At 36.1% G+C, this 24,328-nt stretch overlaps 2 protein-coding genes across 2 annotated transcripts in view; one reads left to right on the top strand and one right to left on the bottom strand.

Moving 5' to 3' along the window:
- Positions 1–4,488, top strand: part of LOC128211280 (alsin-like) — a 69,177-nt gene extending 64,689 nt beyond the window's left edge. The window contains exons 32-35 of the mRNA XM_052915895.1: positions 275–336; positions 537–600; positions 1,255–1,437; positions 2,282–4,488. Of these exons, the coding sequence (XP_052771855.1) occupies positions 275–336; positions 537–600; positions 1,255–1,437; positions 2,282–2,326 (354 nt within the window). The 3' untranslated portion in view covers positions 2,327–4,488. The remainder of the gene's footprint in view (positions 1–274; positions 337–536; positions 601–1,254; positions 1,438–2,281) is intronic.
- A 6,689-nt stretch (positions 4,489–11,177) lies between these two features.
- Positions 11,178–23,071, bottom strand: LOC128211882 (conopressin/neurophysin-like). Its single transcript, XM_052916992.1, has 3 exons — positions 22,331–23,071; positions 11,937–12,141; positions 11,178–11,569 (listed from the first exon to the last, which is right to left on the bottom strand). Exons 1-3 carry the CDS (start codon positions 22,484–22,486, stop codon positions 11,466–11,468), a joined length of 465 nt encoding a protein of 154 aa, XP_052772952.1. The 5' UTR covers positions 22,487–23,071; the 3' UTR covers positions 11,178–11,465.
- Between the last annotated feature and the right edge of the window lie 1,257 nt (positions 23,072–24,328).

The raw sequence follows: 24,328 nt of genomic DNA, 5'->3' as shown, positions 1-24,328 counted from the left end.
CTACATGTATCTCTAGAACATAGTATGTCAATGTCAACTACATGTATCTCTAGAACAGGGTATGTCAATGTCAACTACATGTATCTCTAGAACATGGTATGTCAATGTCAACTACATGTATCTCTAGAACATAGTATGTCAATGTCAACCAAATATATAGTCTATAGAAGATAGAACGTCAATGTCAACTACATGTACATGTTTAATCTCCAGAGCTGAAAATCAAACAGATATACCCTCACTGTCATTATGACCTTCTGTTATTTTTTTCCAGAGGCTGTCCACTATTCGAGACCACAGTTATGCACAAGCCATAGAAATCCTACAGCAGATTAGGTAGGTCATACTGATTGATATTGTCTTATTATGTGACTTGTTTTGAGGGATGTCTCTAATAGCTTTGATATGAGAAAAAAGACTAGAAATCCTATCAGTTTGAAGTCATATTCTTACTTCATTGGAGTGACTGCAATGTTAATTTGACTGCCTTGTTTTTCTTCCAACTTTGTAAGATGGCCTGTTTTGTATAATTACAGCACAGCATTTTGCCCCCTTGAGAAGCTGGAAGTCATTGAACGAACATTCCTGGCCATTACACAGGTGAGATATTGTGCCAGAACCCATTATACAAACTGCACAAATATGCTCTGTGCATCATATTGCCATCATCCTGACAACACCTTTCACTGCAGGCAGATATTACTGTGTCACTTTAAAGCTGCACTCCCATAGATTAAACATTTGACAAAAAAAATAATGTTTGGTCTTAAAATGAGCCAATTTTTGCGACAATGCATGGAAACCAGTGATATAAGACTGCTGCCAAAAAATTCTGACGCGCTTTAAACCTTAAACATTACCTTTATTAATGTAAATATGAAAAACTGTAATCTGATCGTTTGTCAGCAGTCTTATATCACTGGTTTTCAGATATTTACGCAAAAATTGGCTCATTCCAAGACAAGAAATAAAAAAGGTGTCCAAACGGTAAATCTGTGAGAGTGAAGAAAAATATGTTGTCCATAAATTGTGCCAGAGTGCCTTAATCCTAAATTTATATTTTAAGAAAGGTTGGGGCTTTTTTGCTTCATGAATTAAATAAGAATTCACAAAATTGACAAGTATTGTACTAGTTTAAGTATATTTTAACCTGATTAGGTGGGAATTAGGGCCTGCATCAGTTGACATTAGGTCGAGATCATCTTTATTAGTATTGTTATGGTAATTTAATATAAATAAATGTGTTATAATCAGGCAGTGGAAGCGGAGATGGGAGGGAGCCACACCTGGTGTCTGGACGACCTGTTCCCAATATTCCAATATGTCGTGATACGGGCCCGTATCCACCACCTCGGGGCTGAAGTCGCCTTCATTGATGACCTGATGGAGTCACATCTAGAGTTTGGGGAGCTTGGGATCATGTTTACAACTCTTAAGGTAACCAACATACACTTAAGTGAATTATGGATTCTTGACGCCATATTATTTTGATATCATTTTAAACGGGTTTTATGAGAAGGAACAAAATATGTTTAAATTGTGTAGAAAACAATCCTTTGAAACAAGTTGTTTTGGTACTGGAAGATTGCAAAATAGTCATAATTGAATTTAATCTCATTCAATTTCAATTGAGATAAAGAACAATGTTCAAACTGCTATACATTTAATAAAAACATGTTTTAGGATACTTATTATAAATTTTTGTTATCAGTGTTTTAATGTTTGGTGTTTATGGAAGATACAATATGTCAACTAAATTTTCTATTCCATTTATTCATCTACATATGTACACCTGGAATGCAGCAAGACAACTGTGTGTTTAGCAGTATAACAGTATAATTAAACTCTAGAGGCGGGAGTATCATATTACTTAAGCTAAACATTAAATATCAGAACAATCAGTATGCAATACTCAATACCAAATGGTTCCAAAGGTTAATGATGTCACCAGGCATCAGAATTTAACATTGGCGCCAGTGGTGTGACAAGCTTATTTGTCAATCGGATGCCTTAAGGATGGATTTTATTGCAAGCCATTTCTTAAATGATGTGCAAGCACATTAAAATTGAACAGTGTGTAGGAGCCCCATGTTACTCTGGCTGAAATGTTTCTCAAATTATGACATTTCAATTGCCCTTGAATGATGATGAAAAATGGACTGGCATTGACATTCACTTGTGAACTGGTTTATGAATTCAAATTACATGTATATATAGCCTCCTTGTTTAAATCACTGATAATTGTTTATACTTATCTGACAGGTGTTTGTGTGTATTTCAGGCCTGTTACTTCCAGATTCAGAACGAGAAAGTTCCTATTCATTGAAGACTCGACATCCTGCATACCTGACCATGTACTAAGATACATGCATGCTGTATATAATCACTTTTACTTACATGAAATATTTGCGTAAACATTAATAATGTATGTGACTATATGTTTTACTGTCATCCTGTCAGAACCAGGTACATGGATGTTAATTTCCCAACTTTGTTATTGTTTTGCATAATATAAAGCTTTGCTTGTTCTAGTTTAAATATACCGGGTAAAGGGATGTCAATTTCTCAGCTTTGTAGATATTTTACATAATATGAAACAGAGGTTCAATTTGTTTGAAATATTTTGATGTGTTCATTGTATGCTGTACATTGGAATATTCATATATCCAAATACCAGTTGAAAACTTGTCATAATTATTTTGCAATTACATATACCTTTATTTGATAATTCATAATTTGATACACACGTGTCTCCATTCTTGTGCCATATTTACAGATTTTAATATCAACTCGTAAGCCATGACAGTTCAAGGATAAAAGGATCCCTGGTGAACACTTTCAAAAGTGTACTCTGTGTTTCTGTGTTAATAATTGATCCTTGAAATTATTCATTGGCGAACAATTTTAAATAATTGTAAAATTATTATTAAGCCTAGTATATGCTTTGTCATTGTTTAAAACAAAAAACTTATCCATGACCTCCTTAGTTTTTTTATGTAATGGATAGGAAAGGTAGCTAAGGTTAGAATTTTAAGTCACAATTTTGCCTGGTTTTCTATTCAGAAAATGAGATGTTCTAATACATGTAGTGGTATCTTTGTCGCCATTCGCAGTGTTAAGGGCCTGCAAAAAATTAAACCTTCGTAATAACTTAAAAAGTGTTCCACATATTCAAGTGAAACTTGGTACACATGTTGCAAGGTTCAAAATCTTATGCACAAATAAAGTAATGGATATTACTCTGAATTTAATAATTTATGGGTAATTCCCCTTTCCAAATTTCGAACAAGCAAGCCACCATTGGCATTGGCTTCACAGCGTGCAATTAGATAGTACATTGCCTCTCAGTGTAATGTCGAGTGCTCACAATCAGTATCTCAAGCTTGTACACATTCATGGACGTCATTCATAGAATTTTTTTAAGAATTTTATACTTAGAAGGCTCGAGGCGTTAGATGGAAACACAACACTTGTCAGATGATCAGTATCCTTGAACGCTCATTATTGTGGCTACATCACAAGTAACACCACATTTTCTCAGCGTTAAACGTGTCAGCCATTTTGACTGTGACAGATCAGGGTGGATATCGTATATTTCTCAGATCCAGCAGAATTGTCCATGACTTAATCATTTTTGTCGTTGTTTTTTGCATTCATTTACTTATTGGTTATGTAGCTTTTTTTATTATTTGCTAAACATTTACTTAATTTCATATATGTATGGTATATTTTTATTTAGGGACTAATGTGGTAGTATATTGTCCTACATGTAGTTGTAATGTCCATAGTCCAAAACAAAAATAATGAATTTCTGTCCATTTGCTTGTTTTATCACGGACCTATGAACCAGTATAGAACCGTGGTTGTATATCATATTTATTTGAAAGAATTGTGGTCAAGTTAACTGGTTAAAAACGGACATATTTTTATTTATTTTCGAACTATTTCCCTAGTCTGTTTTTCGAAGGAAAGGGTCTGTGTAACTTGTAAGCCGTGGTGTGTGGTGTCGTTGTCCTAGTCTGTTATGTCAAAGTGGAACTACTTTAACCTTGGCAATTACTCAAAACGTGTTCAAGTTATAATTTATATTTAATGAAACTTGGCGTTCATGTTGCCACAAACGAAATGCATATGTACAGGAATTCCCATAACTCTGGCGTAAATAATCATTGAGTTACGTCTCTTGTATAACAACGAACACATCCACTGCCACGCTGTTGTAAGAACTACCCCAGCTACATGTACATGCTGTTATTATGCTTGTATTGTTCATGTTATTGTCTATATACTCAGATTAGAACCATATGCTTATTAACACACTGTGATATATTGTAAATAAAAATAAAGGGTGATAATGATAGGATATGGCGCGGATATATCGTACATTGACGTTCTTTAAGAATGATTTTGTATTAGTGCTTAAATTAAATGTGCTCATAATATTTGCTCGTTTGTTTTGCGAAAAATAAAACAGGTCTTGTCATCAAACGGAGGTATTTTCTTGTTCCAATCTATGTCGAACTTAAGGATCCGATGTACGACTAATCTTGACACTTTATCACACCCCAGTGACAATAATGTCACTTGTTGATGCATGTTGACCACTATATAACTCTCGTGTTATTGAAATGTGTTAATGTTACTGAAGCTCTTGCAAGCGTTGTGGTGCACCGTGGTCTAGTGTCACACTTGTCAATGCAGGGGTCGCAGGCTCGATTCCCTGCCGCACCACCAAAAAACATCGTCAGCGGGACGTTAAATAGAGGATCCTGTGTGACAGTGCTATACATTGGTTCACGTTGAAGAACCAGGGTAGCTCTAACCAGGGTTTTGTTTTCTGTCTGTGCACTATGCTCCAAAAAGCTATAATGATTAACAATCTTGCCGAATAAGCCTTGCATACACTCTATTGCAAACTGAATACAGTTACATGTACATGTAATTATGAGGACTTAATGACTGAAAATACACAATATAGTTTAACACCTTACGTAATTGTAGCTTGTGTTTTTATTCTATGGCATTTGAAATGACGTTATTTACAATCTTTCAATGCCATCAAGCTTGTTTGTCATTTAGTCTGTACACTATTACATACTCTTTTTCTGCATATCAAATCCTTTCAAATAATAACCAAACTAATATGGGGGTCACCAGGCATCAATTTATACAGCTGAATACCTTAAATAGGGGAAACGACAATGCGTTTTACCTATACGTTAGTCGTTACTATTTGCTCGCATTGAAGATGTTTTGTAGATATATACGGAACTCCTCGGTGATTTTTATCGAACACAACATCGGATGTATATGGACGGTTTACATACTTTTAAAAAATGGTATGTTTTAAGTCCGCTGCAAGTATATGGCGTAGTAATTTAATTTAGCAGTGAAACTTGATGACTTAAAACTCAGGGAATTTTAAATATGTCTGCAACAATACACGCCACTGGCAATCAATTTAAACTTAGATCAATAAATACAAGCTTAAACACTAAATTTAATTATTGATATAATTAAAAAAATACGAACTACTTCTACTGATGTACCGGTCCGGCATACACCCGAGGTTATTTTCGATAAAAATGGCCGAGCAGCTTCTCGTTAAATGATATGGCAGCGCAAATATTTGAGAGGTTGAGACACACCAAGTCTACGTGTACAAAGCAACACGTAAGCATGTACGTGTAAAAGATGAAGTTCACTAATAAGGTTATATAGCAAATTCTCTTTTTTTAAATTTGTACTTGATCGCTCACCGATACTCGCATGTATCTCTTTCCATGAGCGTTTACACCAATGCTTTGACGGGTAGGTTTTTTACACGCTTACTCAATCGCCAGTTACCCACGGGTACCCGATCGCCAATTACCCACGGGTACCCGATCATCAATTACCCACGGATACCCGATTGTCAATAATCCACGGGAAACCGATCGTCTATTACCCACGGGTACCCGATCGTCAATTACCCACGGGTACCTGATCGCCAATTAGCCACTTGTACCCGATCGCCAATTAACCATGGGTACCTGATCGTCAATTATCCACGGGACCCGATTGTCAATTACCCACGGGTACCCGATCGTCAATTACCCACGTATACCCGATCGTCAATTATCCACGGGTACCTGATCGTCAAAAGCCCACGGAAACCCGATTGTCAAATACCCACGGATGCCTGATTGTCAATTACCTACTGGTACCCGATCGTCAATGACCCACGGTTATCCCGATCGTCGATTACTCAGGGGAACCCGATCATCAATTAACCACTGGTACCCAATCGCCATTTACCCACGGGAACCCGATCGTCATTACTCGACGGTACCCGATCGTCAATTACCTAAGGGAACCTGATTGTCATTTTTCCACGGGAACCCGATCGCCAATTTCCCACGAGAACTCGATCGTCAATTACCCAGAGGAATCCGATTGTCAATTACCAACGGGAACCCGATCGTCAATTACCCACGTAAACCCGATCGTCAATTATCAACGGGAACCCGATCGTCAGTAAGCCATTTGAACCCGATTTTCAGTTACCCTCGGAAATCCGATCGTCAGTTACCGACGGGAACCCGATCGTCAGTACCCTAGGGGTCCCCGATCTTCATTACCTGCGGATATCTGATCGCCAATTACCCATGGGAACTCGATCGTCAATTACTCACGGGAACCCCATCGTCAATTATCCACGGGAGACCGATCGTCAATTACCCATGGATACCCGATCGTCAATACCGACGGGAACCCTATCGTCAATAACCCACGGATACCTGATCGTCATTTGCCTACGGGAACCCGATCGACAGTGACTCTGGGGTACCTAGTCGTCAATTTCCCACGGGAACCTGATCGTCAATTACCATCGGGTACCCAATCGTCAACTGCGTTCAAATCCCCGATGATGACATCAATTTCGCAATTCATTCCTTAAATGAAGTGCATTATGAAACTGTTATATCATTTATTCATAACGATATCTTGCGTTTTAATGCAACTTGTGCAAATTTGCACCTGGGGTATTTTTTTGGACGCGTTTATATGGTGATTGATAACACTGACTTTGTATTCAAGAAAATAGTTTGTGTTGAAAAGAACTTTAAACTTAATAATGAAGCTAATATTATTCACGTAAGATATCAATATCTGTATTTAATACAACTTTTTTTCACTAAGCGGTATTATGTTGCAGTAATTAAGAAAAAGAAAAATATGTCATCCTGTCAGAAAACATTTAAACTGCACGTTTTCACGGGGTTTTTATACTTTAAAAAAATACGAATTAAGAACGTGTTTAAAGTTGATAACTTCCAAAGTATGAGCTGAGATAGGAGTGTGATAGCTTTTTAGCCGGAATTTTCATCGAAAAATTACGGGTTATAGAATGGTTAAAACCGGTTGGGCGTGCGGGCGGTCGGGCGGGCGTTAACAATTTTGCGTTTAAGTTTTCATTTTATGTAATAAAATCAAGAGTTTTTATCCAATGGTAATCAAACTTCATACAATGGTAGAGCATAATGAGAGGAAGTGCAGTGTACAATAACCATAACTCTATTCTTGCTTATTACTGAGTTATTGCCCCTTGTTACTTTTTTTGTCCGGAGTTTAACTTGAAAAAGTACTGGATGGAATTCATTGGAACTTCACACAATGGTAAAGCACAGTGAGAGGACGTGCAGTGTACAATAACCATAACTCTATTCTTGCTTATTTCTGAGTTTTTGCCCCTTGTTACTTTTTTTTGTCCGGAGTATAACTTGAAAAGTACTCGGTGGAATTCATTGGAACTTCATACAATGGTAAAGCACAGTGAGAGGAATTGCAGTGTTCAAGAACCATAACTCTACCTAAACTCATTACTGAGTTATTGCCCTTTAATTGTTTTTTGCTCTCATTTTTTTCCAGACATTTACTTGCAAACTACTAGATGGAATTTATTAAAACTTCATACAATGGTAAAGCACAATGAGAGGAAGTGAAGTGCACAAGAACCATAACCCTATTTCAGCTTATTAAATAGTTTCTACCCTTTGTTACTCTTTCCTTGTCCGGAGCATAACTTAAAAACTATTGGATGAGACTATTTCAGGTTATTACATAGTTTCTCCCCTTTGTTACTTTTTTCTTGTCCGGAGCATAACTTGAAAACTATTGGATGGAATTAAATAAAACTTCATACAGTGATAGATCATAATGAGAGGGGGTGCAGTGTACAGGAACCGCAATTATATTTCAGCTAATTACAGAGTTACTGCCCTTTGTTTCTTTTTTTCTTGTCCGGAGCACAACTTGAAAATTATTGGATGGAATTTAATAAAACTTCATACAGTGATAGATCATAATGAGATGAAGTGTAATGTACAGGAACCGCAATTCTTTTTCAGCCAATTACAGAGTTACTGCCCTTTGTTACATTTTTCCTGTCCGGAGCATTACTTGAAAACTATTGGATGGAATTTAATAAAACTTCATACAGTGATAGATCATAATGAGAGGAAGTGTATTATAAGAACCGCAATTCTTTTTTCAGCCAATTACAGAGTTACTGCCCTTTGTTACCTTTTTCTTGGCCGGAGCATAATTTGAAAACTATTGGATGGAATTTAATAAAACTTCATACAGTGATAGATTATAATGAGAGGGAGTACAGTGTACAGGAATTGCAATTCTATTTCAGCCAATTACAGAGTTACTGCCTTAGGAGAAAGAATTCCACGGCCATAAAAATTCATTATTTTTTGTCAAATCTTTATGAAACTTGCTGAGAATATTTGTCTATTTGTTGTCTTAAACATTTGTGAATATGGGTCACCTCAGATCAAAATCTAGGTCACTAGGTCAAATCTTAGGAAATATTTTCCTGATGTCATTATTTTTTTTAAAAATCATGAAACTTTTACTTTTTTTTTTCTCCAGGATATCTTAGTCACATTTAAGTATAATAGATTTTCAAGAAACTTTTACATTTTTTTTCTCCAGGATATCATAGTCACATTAAAGTATAATATAATTTAAGCATAAATTACAGTTTTTTCCTGCATGATATGGATTTTTTTCCAATTTTCATGACATTTGGTTACTTTACATACATACACAGTATAAATATGGGTCTTTTTGGTTAAAAATACTAGGTCACTAGCTCAAATCCTCGGTTTGCAAAATTGCATCGTCAAATAAAAATCCGGCTTGCCGCATTGGCGTCTTGTATGATTTAATGTATTTGAAATTTTAGCATACCATTTTGGTAGCATATGAGTATAAAAGAAAGTCCAAATAGATCAATAAACTTAAAAAGAAGAAAAGGATTTGAAAAAGGGGTGGTTTTCATACCCTGACATTGAAATGACCATGTCATGTATCTTCAAGTGGTCAATGTTGAAGGTTAGTTTTAAGTACAGTTTTACAGAAGTGATATCGTATGGATATTCATCTTTATCTTAGTAAATAAAAATGCCATATTTAAACATAACACATTTTTAAATTGAAATTCTATCGTGGCCTATTTGACGCCATCTCACACCAAGCGTTGGGAATTTAGGCCATCACTTCCGTTTACAGACTTTGCCGATCATTTGATATGTAATAAAACAAAAATGTACAAAACATAATGATCTTCAAGAAGTAAACAGGTTTTGGAAACCATAACTAGATAAGCAGTTACTGCTAGAAGCCAAAAGAGCATTTATAGATGAGTGGTAACACGAATCTTATCTAGTTCACCAGTTATTATGTTACTTATTAAGTGGACTTCGCAAACTATAACTAGATACGGGCATACATCGATGCATGACTTTCTCCAAGACATACAGCTCAAATGATCATTATTCTCGCAAATTAAGATAAATGTTATAAGTCAAAACCATTATGCAAAACATACTCGACAGAGCCACCACTACTCGACAGCGCCATCACTAGAGCAACAGCGCCACCATTATTACGTGCATTCATGTACAGCATGTATTTCCTTTTAAAAAAAATCCTTATTCGTGTTTTTTTGTGTGTTCCGGTGTAACTACTTAACATTATAGTAATATTTGCATACGCCAGAATGTTCTTACAGTGTGTGAAAGCAACGAAGTGTAATTGAAATGCTAGCAGATCTCAAATTATGCACAGATTCGACTCTGGAGAAAAGCTCGATAGCTTATTTTCTTTGCTTCATCGTTAAGTTGTGGAGCTGGCGTTTAGTGGTCGTGTATGGTAAATGCTGCATTCTATGAAAATAAGTAACGCATGTTTAAATGTTATAATAAATCGAATTATATTATCTGGCAATAGGCAATATCTTCAGGTTGCGTTCAAATGCATTGAACTGTGTATGAATTCGCCACGTCAGCTGGTTTAAACAAACTTGATTAAGCAAAAGTACACAACATGTCAAATATAGTTACAAATTTATGATTTGAACTGTAGAAATACACTGATACAATTCGTCCCCTTGTACCTACATCACAATTTACATTAAACGCAGGCAGAATTTTGAAAGAAAATTGTATGCAGACTCCCTATAAAAGCATATAACAGACTGAGGGTGATGATTGGGAGGCAGCAATATGCAATCACACATTTTGAAAAAATATATTGACGTCAGTTGAAAAAAATAAATTTGATTCACCGTCTCGAGCCTATCTCAGGCTGACACTTTGTTTGTAATGTTTCCTAATTTATAGAAGCACAATTTTATTTTCTTTCATTCCAAGCGTTGTCACAAAACTAATCTGTTTTGTTTCACCAGCTCGACTTGTTCTTCCGTAACCGTATCGGTCTGTGTAAAATGCCACTGGGAATTCACATGAACATATTTTTTGTTTTATTCATAGAAAGATGATTTTGTGCTTCTTATTCATAAAGACTTTCTTAATGTGACTCTATAACTGATTTGTTTGCGTCTTAAAGGGAAAAAAGTTTGTTTCCTCAAACCTGACCGACCCTATATTTTCCTACACGTACTAGCCGTAGTGGATCTTTTTCGTAATTTCCTCAAAATTTGCAATAGTTTTGTGTGCACATGTAAAGATTTGACCATATAATATTTAAAACTTGTGATATAGTCATATACCTTGACATAGGTCGGGTTTGTACAGAGTACCGGTTCTCAAACAAAATAATAATAAATCAGCACTCAACAACGGTACCTACGATTAAAAATGTCGGTGCAAAAGGAGACAAAATAGTTCATTTGTTTTATTTCATATCAAACCGAAATCACAATTTACAACTCTTTTTTAATGATGATAATCTTGAGAAGTTGATCTTTTGATTTTCTTATGAATCTAGAATACAATAAGCACGTGTATTATACGATATAAAAGTTGACATTATAGAGAGATTCAAATGTCTGTGGCGCCATTGTCCGACATGAAGCTGTCCGTGGAACCGTGAAGCTGAACGTTCCGTGGCACCCCACCACATTAAGGTCCTTTATATATAAACCATGGAACGCACGGGGTTCCGCGGCCTCATTCAAGGTCGCCTCCTTCCAATATCCGGTTAAGCAGCGTGATAAGTTGCACGCCGCCTTCGTCTGACGCCCGCCGACATCGCTCATTCATAGAGCAAGCCTCTGAAATAACAGGATAGAAATGGTATGTACAACTTCACCAAATCTAACAGAGCATGCCGCAACGCAAATAAACGCTTACTATGAATACATTCTTACATCGTGTACTCATTTTATTACCTTTAATGTACACTTTTACAATGTATAAATACTTCATGATAATATAGTGGAACCAACCGAAATTATAACTCTCCCTGGCAGACGATTGCTCGAACGCCATAATGAGGTATTTCGTCTCTCGTACATGTACTAGGAATGACGACTAGTGTACATATTCCAGTTTTGTAACATTTTGTAGTATAAATCTACTTTTAACAATAGATATTCGCATCCTCAATGGGTACCTGAAATATTCAATATTAACACATACTTGAGTCACAGCAGATGCCATTGGCCACACACGACCCCTGACCCCGGGCCCCGCACGGCTCCCCGCGGACCTCACACGCCATCCCTCGCTCATCCTCCTTGGCGCATATCTCTGCTTCCGCTGTGCTAATGTAGCAGCCGAACGGGCCGCAGCAAATTTGGGGTCCCACACACTGACCAAGGCCGCCTGGCCCGCACTGTAGGCACTGAAATAAAGATACGTGCTGGTCAGTTCTAGGTCAGTCCATTGAAACAGGATTAGCCTAAGCTCACTATATTGTTTTATCTAATGGTTGACATTCTTTAGAGAGTTTTACTTCATGATGTCTATGACAAACTAATTTTGATTAAGTAAAGTCAAAATTAATTAAGGAATTTGGCTTTTTGAAATAAGCAACTTAAGCTTGTTATGCTTAAGAACTTTCGAGAGATTGGTGCCGGACGCTTATTGTACTTTTGAGCCATTGTGAAAGATACTGCTAGTTGAGATATTTACGCCTATTTTCAGCTAACAATTTTGGGACAAGATTTAATTTGAAAATGTTCTTTTGCAGCTTAAAACTACATCATGGTCTATTTAGAGGAAGACACTGTTTGAAGTCATTTAACGCTAAACTATATTTTGTTACATTGTTGCTGTGGTGTTTCAGCAATCAAACGAAAAGAGGACATTAAAACCAAATGGAATTCTTTAGAGCATAAAAGCTTGAAGCACGGGTTCATGATAAGAAACTAATGAAGTCAAAACGTCAATTTGAAATCCGTTTTTGCATATATTTTTTCACACAATATCTTATTTCCAGCAAGAATAGTTTAGAATATGCTATAATCAGTGTTCATATGGTCCAGGAGGTATTATCTCTTACCAACAAATGCCATTCATAAGCATTTATTTGTTTAGACAGTCCCTAGTTGTGACGTATCAATGAACTGACCACTACAGACGTCCATGGACTTCACGACGTTACATGCAGTGTAGTTAGAGTTAGATGCCAAATGGAAACATTTCAAAATAGGAATGACTCGATGCTTGTATTTTTGTCACATTTATGTGGTGTGAGTGTCGCTTAAACAATATATTTTTGGAAAATAAGAACAACAACATTTGGAGTGTGTCTACAATTGGATTTGTCAGTTTGACCATTGTTTTAAAAGCAAAATAAAACAACGATGTATCTCTATGTATTATACGTAGTGTATATGAATTATTAAGATACATCGTATTTTATTTTATGTTCTTAAAGCTAACCGGATATTTCACGTCTTTGGAGTCTATCCCCATGACACGAGTATCTTGGGAACTAATCTATCCAAACCTTTGTAATTCCTGTAGCCATAATAATGCGTGTTTTAAGGGAACTTTTCATTTTGATATTCATTACGTTCCCTTCAACATACGTAGACTCGCCCAAGCAAAGACCGTCAAAGACTCTAAGGCGGCTGTTCATATGGACTATAGTCTTCTGAGTCTTACGTTCATACTGCTTTCATGAACATCTAAATTGGCACACCTCTTCGAAAAAATATATGTTTTGATAATTTCTGTTCTGTTTTATTTTGACTGGATTTGAGTCGAAGCTGTTATATTCATGAATTTGTACTTTTGTACTTTATCAACGTATTAAGGGATTTGAAAATAAAATAAGTAAAACTCCGCGAAAATTGCCAATGCCTAGACCTGCCTGCAGCCATGCAGGATAATGCAAATCACATTGATCGTGGTGCCATTTAATGAGTTCTGATTTAACGCGATCGAGAGGACAAGCGAGTTCAACATTACAATGTATCCAAAAGTCCTCAATGCGTTCCATGCGCCCATGGGCATAGTGGATTTTTAGACTTAGCTAGATGAAATGAAAATATGAACTCTTCCTTAATATTTTCTAATATCGGTTCGATATTCCTGTCTTTTAAAGTCCGCTTTGTCTGACAAGGACTGTCACACACAAAGACGATTTTGTTCCATTTTGCTCGAGGTGAGGACAGGATATAAGAACTAATCCAGAAAATCTGGGTCTTTGTTTAAGAAAGTTAGATTGAACACGCTGTCTTCTGTAGTTATTGCCAAAAATAGAGGAGGTTATAATAACTAATGCACGAACTTGGCATTCGTGTTTTTGCTAAGCACACGTATCTTCAACATTTAAAAAATGAAATAAAAAGTACATATCACAAACACTAAAATGTTTAATTAAGGAAAAATATGTATCGATTGTATCTACGCAATGTAAAATGACATCATTTAACAGTTTAAACAAATGGGACAACAAACATTATTAAGTGAGTAACTTAAAGTATAGCGCATGCGCACTGACTAGTATAGAGGTATTCGCGAGGCATTTCTTTCTAAACACTAAGAAAGTTAGCATTTATTTATGGTTTTGTAAACGATGATTCGGCGCCGTACTGATTTTTGACTTTCATAGTTCAACAAAAATATTTTTGTGGTAGCTCCAGCGGTCTCATGATAATTTCCGAACAGTCCCGATCGCCTTTCGTGATTTAGCGGAAACGGTCACGTGGTATAACTGACGATGTCAGTTAAGCAAGCGTACTATTTTGAAGGTTGATGGTTGTAATTGTATGATGACATGCCTTGATCCACTTTTAGCGTTGACATGAAGGTGATTATTGACAAATGGATGTTAGTATTAGAGGAAGAACACAATTTATGAAAATGATTCAATCCGAGCTCTTTAAAAATAATGTCAACGTAACAAAGGTATAAGTACCTGCGTGCGACTCATCATGCTACTTGAGTTAGTCATTGATGGTTTGTTTGGTTAGTGTTATAGTGCATATTTGAACGTTTCTCTTGTTACAGACATCGCAGACCTCCAGGAAGGTTGTGTTGACTTTGTTGTTGAGATTGTTTAATTTACAGACCTCTCAGATTGCCATTAGCGGTTGGGTGTGTAATCTTACCGGGTCTCGGGAAATATTGGATAAGCTTAAACGCTCTTACCAATGCAACTATGATTATTTTCTCAAAAAAGTTAATTTGATTCAATAAACGTAGGAATAAAGTACAAAACTAAATTGATTATTAGAGCTAAATATTCCCTTTAAGTTATATTAGACTGTACTTAAAGCTGTATGGATGCTTTGTTATAGAATAGTATATATACATTGATAATTACGGGGCTTCCACAATGCATAGTCGGCCACATAACAAAGCGTTTGAAAGTTTGTTCTTTTTCATTTATTTTCTAAGCTAAATCTTTCGCAAGGGTAAACTTATCATTTGCTTCAATAGTTCGGTAAAGTAAGTAGTTGAGTCAATGTTAGTATCAGTGATTTGCTGAAATTAGTATTGCATTTAACGCACAAGTATTTTGACAATATGAATATGTTTTCGTGCCATAGTGTTTCAGACTATTCGATTAACAATGTATGGAGTTTTCTTGATAATATACTTTTATATAAGACATATATTTAAACTAACATGGACTTAAATTCACTCCCTGTTTACGAAAATGCTATTCTTTCTTATATAAAAAAGCAATCACCATAAACCCACAATACATTGTTTAGTGCATAGTGTCAAGCATTTTGGCCTCTGAAACCATTCTCCATATTGTAGCACGTTTGATGTTGATTGTTAACGTGTTTTTTAAAACTTTATTCTATTGAACTCTTCTTTGTAAAATGTGCTTAGCTCTCAACGGTTTGAAGCGACACATTACGATTGCAGTATATTGAACCGAAAAAAAGACAAATGTTTGGTCCTTGAATTGTGGCGATTCTTAACGCCGATGACACACATACACGGTCACGTCTGATAACATTTCAATATTATACGTTTTCTTATGCTGCAAATAAAGGCAAACACGCAATAAAAGTGCTTTAAATATCGTTTAACAGAAACTCGCTCTGACCTTTTACCTAACAGTAGACTTGTCAGATATGTATCAGATACATAGGTTGAGAATTCCGCATTACACAGCAATGCCATCATTCGCCTTTTACCAAAAGAGCCTACAACTAGTGCGCATTACACAGCAATGCCATCATTCGCCTTTTACCAAAAGAGCCTACAACCTGTGCGCATGACACAGCAATGCCATCATTCGCCTTTTACCAAAACGGCCTACAACTTGTGCGCATGACACATCAATGCCATCATTCGCCTTTTACCAAAAGAGCCTACAACGAGTGCGCATTACACAGCAATGCCATCATTCGCCTTTTACCAAAAGAGCCTACAACTAGTGCGCATTGCACAGCAATGCCATCATTCGCCTTTTACCAAAAGGGCCTACAACTAGTGCGCATGACACAGCAATGCCATCATTCGCCTTTTACCAAAAGGGCCTACAACTAGTGCGCATGACACATCAATGCCATCATTCGCCTTTTACCAAAAGGGCCTACAACTAGTGCGCATTACACAGCAATGCCATCATTCGCCTTTTACCAAAAGGGCCTACAACTAGTGCGCATGACACAGCAATGCCATCATTCGCCTTTTACCAAAAGGGCCTACAACTAGTGCGCATGACACAGCAATGCCATCATTCGCCTTTTACCAAAAGGGCCTACAACTAGTGCGCATGACACATCAATGCCATCATTCGCCTTTTACCAAAAGGGCCTACAACTAGTGCGCATTACACAGCAATGCCATCATTCGCCTTTTACCAAAAGGGCCTACAACTAGTGCGCATTACACAGCAATGCCATCACTCGCCTTTTACCAAAAGAGCCTACAACGAGTGCGCATTACACAGCAATGCCATCATTCGCCTTTTACCAAAAGAGCCTACAACTAGTGCGCATTACACAGCAATGCCATCATTCGCCTATTACCAAAACGGCCTACAACTAGTGCGCATTACACAGCAATGCCATCATTCGCCTTTTACCAAAAGGGCCTACAACTAGTGCGCATTACACAGCAATGCTATCATTCACATTTGACCAGAAGGACGAACAACTAGTGCGCTTTATAAAGCAACGCTATAATTCGCCTTTAACCAGAAGGGCGTACACTTAAATTGCTCAGCAATGCCATCATTCGCCCTTAACCAGAAAGGCGCACAACTAGTGCGCATAACACAGAATTGCTATTATTCTCTTTTAATCAGAAATCGTGGGTGTGTCCTGAGGATGGGCACTGAAAACCATACACAGATCTTGGATTACGACACCCAAATTACATAATCATAATATGTAGCGATACGTGAGGGACATACTATAAGTAATCAAACAGACATCTGCTCTTTCCAATGGGTCTGCACTTTCGACATTAAGTTCATCTATAATACCTGACATTTAATATGTCATGAAACTGTAATAAAAGGTCACATGAATCGAAATTATGTGTTATTGTACTCAGATTACACTCAACTCTTATCCATCGTGTTCTTCGTTCCCATACAGTATTGTTTCAGCGTCCTTCAGTGCACTTAAAGTATGTCTGATTACCAGCTGCAATGTGTGCTTAACAATGGGGCTATTTACAGAGATCTCTACGAATGTGTGTTTGTCCTTTGAGTCTTCGAAATACTGTCTGAGTAACCGATGCCGTACGCATGCGCATCATCATCAGTAGCGCATGTAAAGTCTTCTTTTCAAAATTTAGTTTAAGGTAGTTGGTTTATCATGACGAATTTCAATCACACAAAAACCTGCCTTTAAAGAATTCACCAATGGCGTACGCATGCGCGATGCATATCTGTTGTCGATTTTTTGGTGAGAGGGTATTGTTTTTATTATGACAATTTTTCAATGTTCACAGAACCTGCCTTCATCATCTGGATCCCTCTTTTTATCTCCAAGTTGCCTGTGGTTATTTAGAGAATGTATTAAATTACTCAGAATGAAAGGATTTTTTTACTAATTTATTTCTTGATAAAGGATAACGAATATGGAATGCCATGTATCTTTAATACGTTTACAATTTCCAAATTATCTTTTTCATTTATTTATAACGATTTCACACATGCCACTTTTTCAATTCATGCGACATTTCCAATAATGCAACTATTTAAAACTTTATGATTTTAGTTCAAGGGCACCAGCTCTTTTTGTTGATATGTTATGTGTGTTTGTTATTCATGTCGGAAAATAGCTCATTGAGCTAATGTTTCTAGTTAGCATATACCCGACCTTAAATAAGGCGACAATAAATTAATTGGATTGTATTTTGTATTTGCGTAAATATTCAAAAAAGGTGAATCGTTACGGTGGTGTTCGAGGTTTGTCGAGAAACACATGTTACAGTATATGACCTTGTATTCATAAAGAAAGATCATGAACACATAGTTAACGGTAAGACAGTCATCTAAGAAAAAAAGATCCCGTACCCATATGAAAAAATGGATGAAAATCAAGAAATTAATTTATATAAGCCTTACGATGCCTATGTCTTGTATCTTATATCTTGTAATACCTGAATGTATAATTGAAAAACAAACGCCTTCACGTGAGGGTTATTGACAACAACTCTACCAATTTAAATTATATTTGTCCATTTTCTTAGGTGCGTTAAGTTAGCGGGATAGCCGGACAGCGGGCAGATTTTCCCAGAAAATGTAATCTTCGACCGGAGATAATATTTATAAAGGAATTCTTAAAGATGCACTCTTACTCCCAAATAAGATTTAACACATTTAAAACAATTGTTTTCATATACCAAAAAGAATGAGCAAATGTCGAAAACAATGGTGCTTGTGAAGGATACCGAGTTTTGATTTGAAAAAAAAATGTGCAGAAAACACAATATTTTTACCTTATGAGACGATAGAAGATCGCAGTAAATCTTTTAGCATTCACCAATCATTTAATATTTTTGTGTTTTCAGCTGTTTAATATACGGTTGTAATATTGTTATTAGTAATTAATATTTTCCATAAATGCATTATTGGGTAAGTAGTTGAAGGTATATCACTCAAAAAAAATGTTTGTTATACATGTGTATGTATTGATTTTGAATAAGCGTGCCACTTTAACTAGTTAAACCACTAGAAAATATGGCCAAATTTCCAAAAAGATCGACACAAAAACCCTTTTCGGACTTAGTCTGGTACTCACCAGAGTGAAGAAGGCGGAGCAGCACCTAGAAGGTGTTGTAGGGGACACGTACACCTACCACCACATATAGGTCACCATACTAAGAAAACTCGTTAACTCGTCTAAACCACTAAACGAGTTTTCCCAGTATGGTCACCTATATTGGATGGTAGGTGCATGTGTCTTCTACATATGTGGAAAAAGGTTTAATAAAGTATTCCGATATTAATATATTCAACGGCCGGAGATAACATTTTCCGGCCTGAAAACTGGTCCGGCCGTAGAATTTCTCCAGCTGTCCGGCTATCCCGCTACCACACACCGTACTTTCTTTGCATATTACGCCAGTCAGTTATATGCAACCGCTGCATTTTTTGTCAATTAAAATTCAATTTCTTTACCAGATGAAAACTATATAGCTGCTTTCATGAAGAGTAACTGGACATTAATGGACTGGATTTATTACACGTAGTTGAATATCAGCATTTCATTATTATAAACTCTGCGAAGAATCATGCATTAATATCCATTTTTCTAACATGTACACCCAGCGTGTGTGATTATAAATCCAATAAAAAGGAAATGTATCGTTTCCGAGTAAAGATGAAACAAGAAGAATACTGTCATAATTTTAACAACTTTCTCAATTCAATACAGCAGATAAAAGCATTGTCATTAAGGCAATCTGCAGGGATGAGTCTGAACCGCATATGTCAGAAAATGCACATCATATGACTTTAATTAAATAAATGAGTTTCTTCTAAATGCTACTTATCAAATCAAAACAATAAAATTTTGTTTTTGTTTTTATGCATTTCTTTATTCGTTAAATTTTAATGACAACTCCTTTTGGCTAACAATATTAAAACAGCAACTGGTCATACATATTTGATTTTAAGAAACGTTCATGTTTTGGAAATGCGGGGAATGAATATGTTTAGCATATGCTCAATGGTCATTTACTGACATGTTTTAGCTAACGTAATTGATAGTGTCTTAACCAATGTATATCAAATGTAAAAGTTAATACACAATTTTAACAATATACATAATGTTATCCAATGGTCTTAGAAATACCCTTAGTGCCAGCGCTCATGTCTCTGCTGATGGAATAGCTGGATGGATTTTAACTGTATCATTTAGAAAGCCTCTGATGAAAAAATCAGCCCATTTTTTTCAGATATAAATTTGTTTAAATTTAGTCGGTGATGAATTAGTTTGGCATGCGCGCTGACTAGCATAGAAACATTCGCGTGACCACTAATATAAATTAACAAATATTAAAACCTATATTACCTCATTGTCAATTGTAAAGATTATGTATTGTAATATTTCCAACCGCCAGCATGTAAAGTATAGACGGAACGACGTATAATGTGTACCTTCGGTCTTATTTAGAGTTGATTGAGGCCATTCTGAACTCCTTGGCCATTTTTCTCGACAACAACCTCGGATGTATATGGACGGTTTGCATTCTAAGAAATTGGTATATTTAAGTTCGCTGCAAGTAGATCGCGTAGTAATTTAATTTAGCAGTTGAACTTAATGACATAACTCGCGGGAATCTTAATTATGTTTGCAATACTACAATTCACTGGCAATTAATATAAACTTAGATCAATGAATACAAGCTAAAACACTACATTTAATTAATGATATAATTAAAAAAAATACGAACTACTTCTACTGATGTACCGGCATACATCCGCGGTAGTTTTCGATAAAAATGGCCGAGGAGCTCCGAATGGATTGAGGCAGAAAATTGCTATGACCTAGTTCTCCGAGAACTTGCAGACAAGACCTTAATACCAACCTGATTATGCCGTAATAGACGCAAACAATCTAACAAAGAATATCGTCAAGATTGCATTAAATTCTTCTTACAGGTTCACATTAAGGAGATATCATTGTTGCAACTTGATAAGATTGTCTCAAGAGCTTTAATGATTTAAGTGGAAGCATTATATCGTACATAAAGTGCACAAGACTAAACGCGCCGTAGGTTCAACTGCACATGTTTTACTTTAACGATAGATAAATGTGTGATTAAAATGGATACTTGCATTTTGTCACTCTAAATAATAATTAGGGGAAAACAAATGCGTAGTTATTTTTTTAAATGCGCTTTAATTTCACGGATAGTATGCTATATCAAACAAAGATATTTCTGTTGTCAAGCGGTTGTTCCGCCGAGATAACGTAAACTTAGGATAAGTTGCATATTAATCTTAGTAACACACTTAATGCTGCACTCTCATAGATTGACCGATTTGACAATTGTTCCATTGTTGTCGTCTCAGAATCAGCTGATTTTGGCATCAGTGCTTTCAAGTCGGTCATATAAGTTAACTCACAAAAGAACACATCTCAATTGTTTGGAAATCTTCATTTTTCTGAACGCGCTGATAACGCGTATAGTCATGAAACATCAATTTTCAAACGTAAATAATAATCAAAAACTGCGAATTGATATTTTATCACCAGGTTTTCAGACATTCGGGCAAAGTTTGGTTTATTCATAGCAAAAGACAAAATGTTGTCAAAACGGTCAGACTGTGAGCGTGCTGCTTTAAAACACACATATTTTAGACCAAGTGTTATGAAATCCATAGAATTATTGCAAACACCGAACACTAATGTTCTTGTACGGTAATGTTAATATATACATGAAGCTTTTTATTATGCGTTCGAAAACTGGTAATAATGTATTGTAATCTTGAACGATAGCAATCATGTATTTGTTAATTTAACTAAGTACAGGCCCAACCTTACATTACTTGTGTTAATGCTTTACTTACAAAAAAAAATTGCGTCTTTAAGTATGATAAGGTTAATCTATTACCTTTGTTTTCATTATCGCTTATGTACTTAATACTTTTCAAATACATAATATGTATATACAATTGATTTTCTAGTCATAAAACAAGAAATATATGTTAACGTAACTAAGGGCATCTTTGTTGGTGATGAACTAGTCTTGGTTTTATATCGGTTTCATGCAATGTGTATTTGTTGTGACAGTTTCAAATAAACTGAAAAACCAGTTTTATCGACAAAAACCAAAACTTGTTTTTGAAACTATCGAGCCACCCCTACCCCGGAGGTGGTTTCGTCGGTTCGTTCCATCCGAAAACTACCTCAAACATGGCAGTTAGTGATATTAGACATCTGTTGAAACACCATTTAGTTGAATTCAATTCAATTCAATGTTCTTTCCTTCAACCAATAATAGATGATTATTAAACATGAATACAAATATGCAAAAAAATGACAGAACAATCACACATAAAACCAAGACTGAAACAGGTTTAGTATCAACAAAAACGCCCTTAATAGATACGTTTGAATCTTTGAAATAAAGCATTTTAAATACATTCTTACCGGTACGGACGCTCTGCTGACCAGATCCATGCTTCTTTTGCCACCAGGGGGACAGTTCCGGATGAAGCAACCGTGCGCTGACGGTATGAGCACTACCAACATTGTAGCCATAGTTAGTACATGGGCTAATGTTCCGTAGAAAGTGTTCGTTTGCATCGTGTTAAGCTGGTGTGTCAGTTTGTATATCTGCGTATTAATATGTTTATATCGTGTTTCTTGTGTTTATTACTCGAAACTGTTCTTACTGTATTAAATAAATAAAAGTTTCCTTTTTTAACGCAAGTTTTTTTAAATTTTATTTCCTCGTTTGTCGTTTACACAGCGATATTGTTATTAGCAAATGTCTTATTGTAGACATGAGGTAGAATAAAGATTTTTCAATTGTGTCGATAAGTTGTATTATTGTTTGCAACTATATTTAAAAAACAAAAAAACACGTTTATCGCAAAAAGTCACAGTATATATTCTATTTCGGGTTGTTTTATATGTAACAAAAATAGAGTTCAGTTTAAATCGTTCCGCTATCTGCAATAATAATAAATGAATAAATGATAATTTTCACCATGCGCAGGTGACTTTATACAGATTAACGTAACTGTTATCTTTTAAATTTAGAAATGATTAAGAATCATCCTCGGTGTAAATGAATGCCCTTATAACTGTCCTTATCACGTTCCAGTAGTTAATATATAGTTATACAGCGGTCTGAGTAGCACGACGCGTTCTCTGCTAATCAACAAGTGATTAGTTGTAAAAATTGACAGTTTTAATATCAGAATGGATGATGCGCGAGCGTCTCACCAATTCTCCCAGGTTTTGTCAATCAATGGACCGCAGTTGTTCCATCAAGGCGCCCCCTGCCGTCCTTTGGGAACTCTTGTCCATGGTTTTCCGTTCCGGTTATTGGTCGCAATCGCGACTGCATCAACGAAGGTTCCGGACCATGCACGCCTACAGACAATAACAATCCCACCGTCTACCACGTGAGAGGGACGCATTGGCATGACATTGGTTGTGGTAAACTAACACAATGAACTTTAAATTGCACTGGGTGTGAGCAATAAAATTACTTGGATGTTTGCAATAAATAAACTCATATTTGTAATGTCCCGATTTTTTGTTTAGAACTGATAAAACATGGCAATATATCATATCGCATATATGACCATGGGTATTTTCCACATCTGTAATACACATGTGCCACAAGATGATGTAATCATGCGTGGTAGTATGATGTTATAAAGTAGATTAACATTCCATTGAAAAAAACAAACATGATTCACATGTTTTTCAGCGCATGATAGGTTGGCGTGTGATAAATGTTGAACTAATGCACTCACCACTCTGTTATCTTTGTCGTGTTTAGTTAGTCCTTAAGAGTTGCATCAACTTTTAACAAACATTGGCGCTTGATTAGGGCTTAACGAAAAAGCACTTGAAGCGCTGACACTGCATTCAGTACATAGTCCTGGGATAATATATTGCACATTGTGATCCCAGGGGCGGATCCAGGACTCCCAAGAAAGTTTCAACACTTTCTAGTCCGTAAATGTAATGGTGCGCCGGGTGTGCCCCCCCCCCCTCCTTGGACTCGCTAATGTGATCATGTATTCATTATGAAAAAGAATGTCATCATTTATTGCACATTCTGGAATAAAAATGGAATGTACATCGATATCGTTGCAAAGCAACTAACCGTCGATTTTTTCTTTCTTATTGAACCTAATTATCTTGTACACATGTGTGCATACTCACAATTTGAAAAATGAGAGAATCCTTTTGATATTTTGTCTCCTAATTAAAACGAAATGCCAAACGGTTCAAAAGTTCATGTCATGTAGCTATTTAAAATCACACCACACGGCGGAATCACAAATTAATTACAGCTGGGATTATTATTTTCAGACTTCAGTGATTTCCCAAGTGTGTTTACCCCTTAAAGTGACTCGCTCATGTTTTTGGACCAACATTAATTTTCACGGTAAGGCATCAGACACA

The sequence above is a fragment of the Mya arenaria genome, chromosome 12 (genome assembly GCF_026914265.1).
Source record: "Mya arenaria isolate MELC-2E11 chromosome 12, ASM2691426v1".
NCBI lineage: Eukaryota > Metazoa > Mollusca > Bivalvia > Myida > Myidae > Mya > Mya arenaria.
This window is presented reverse-complemented; position numbering and strand designations above follow the sequence as displayed.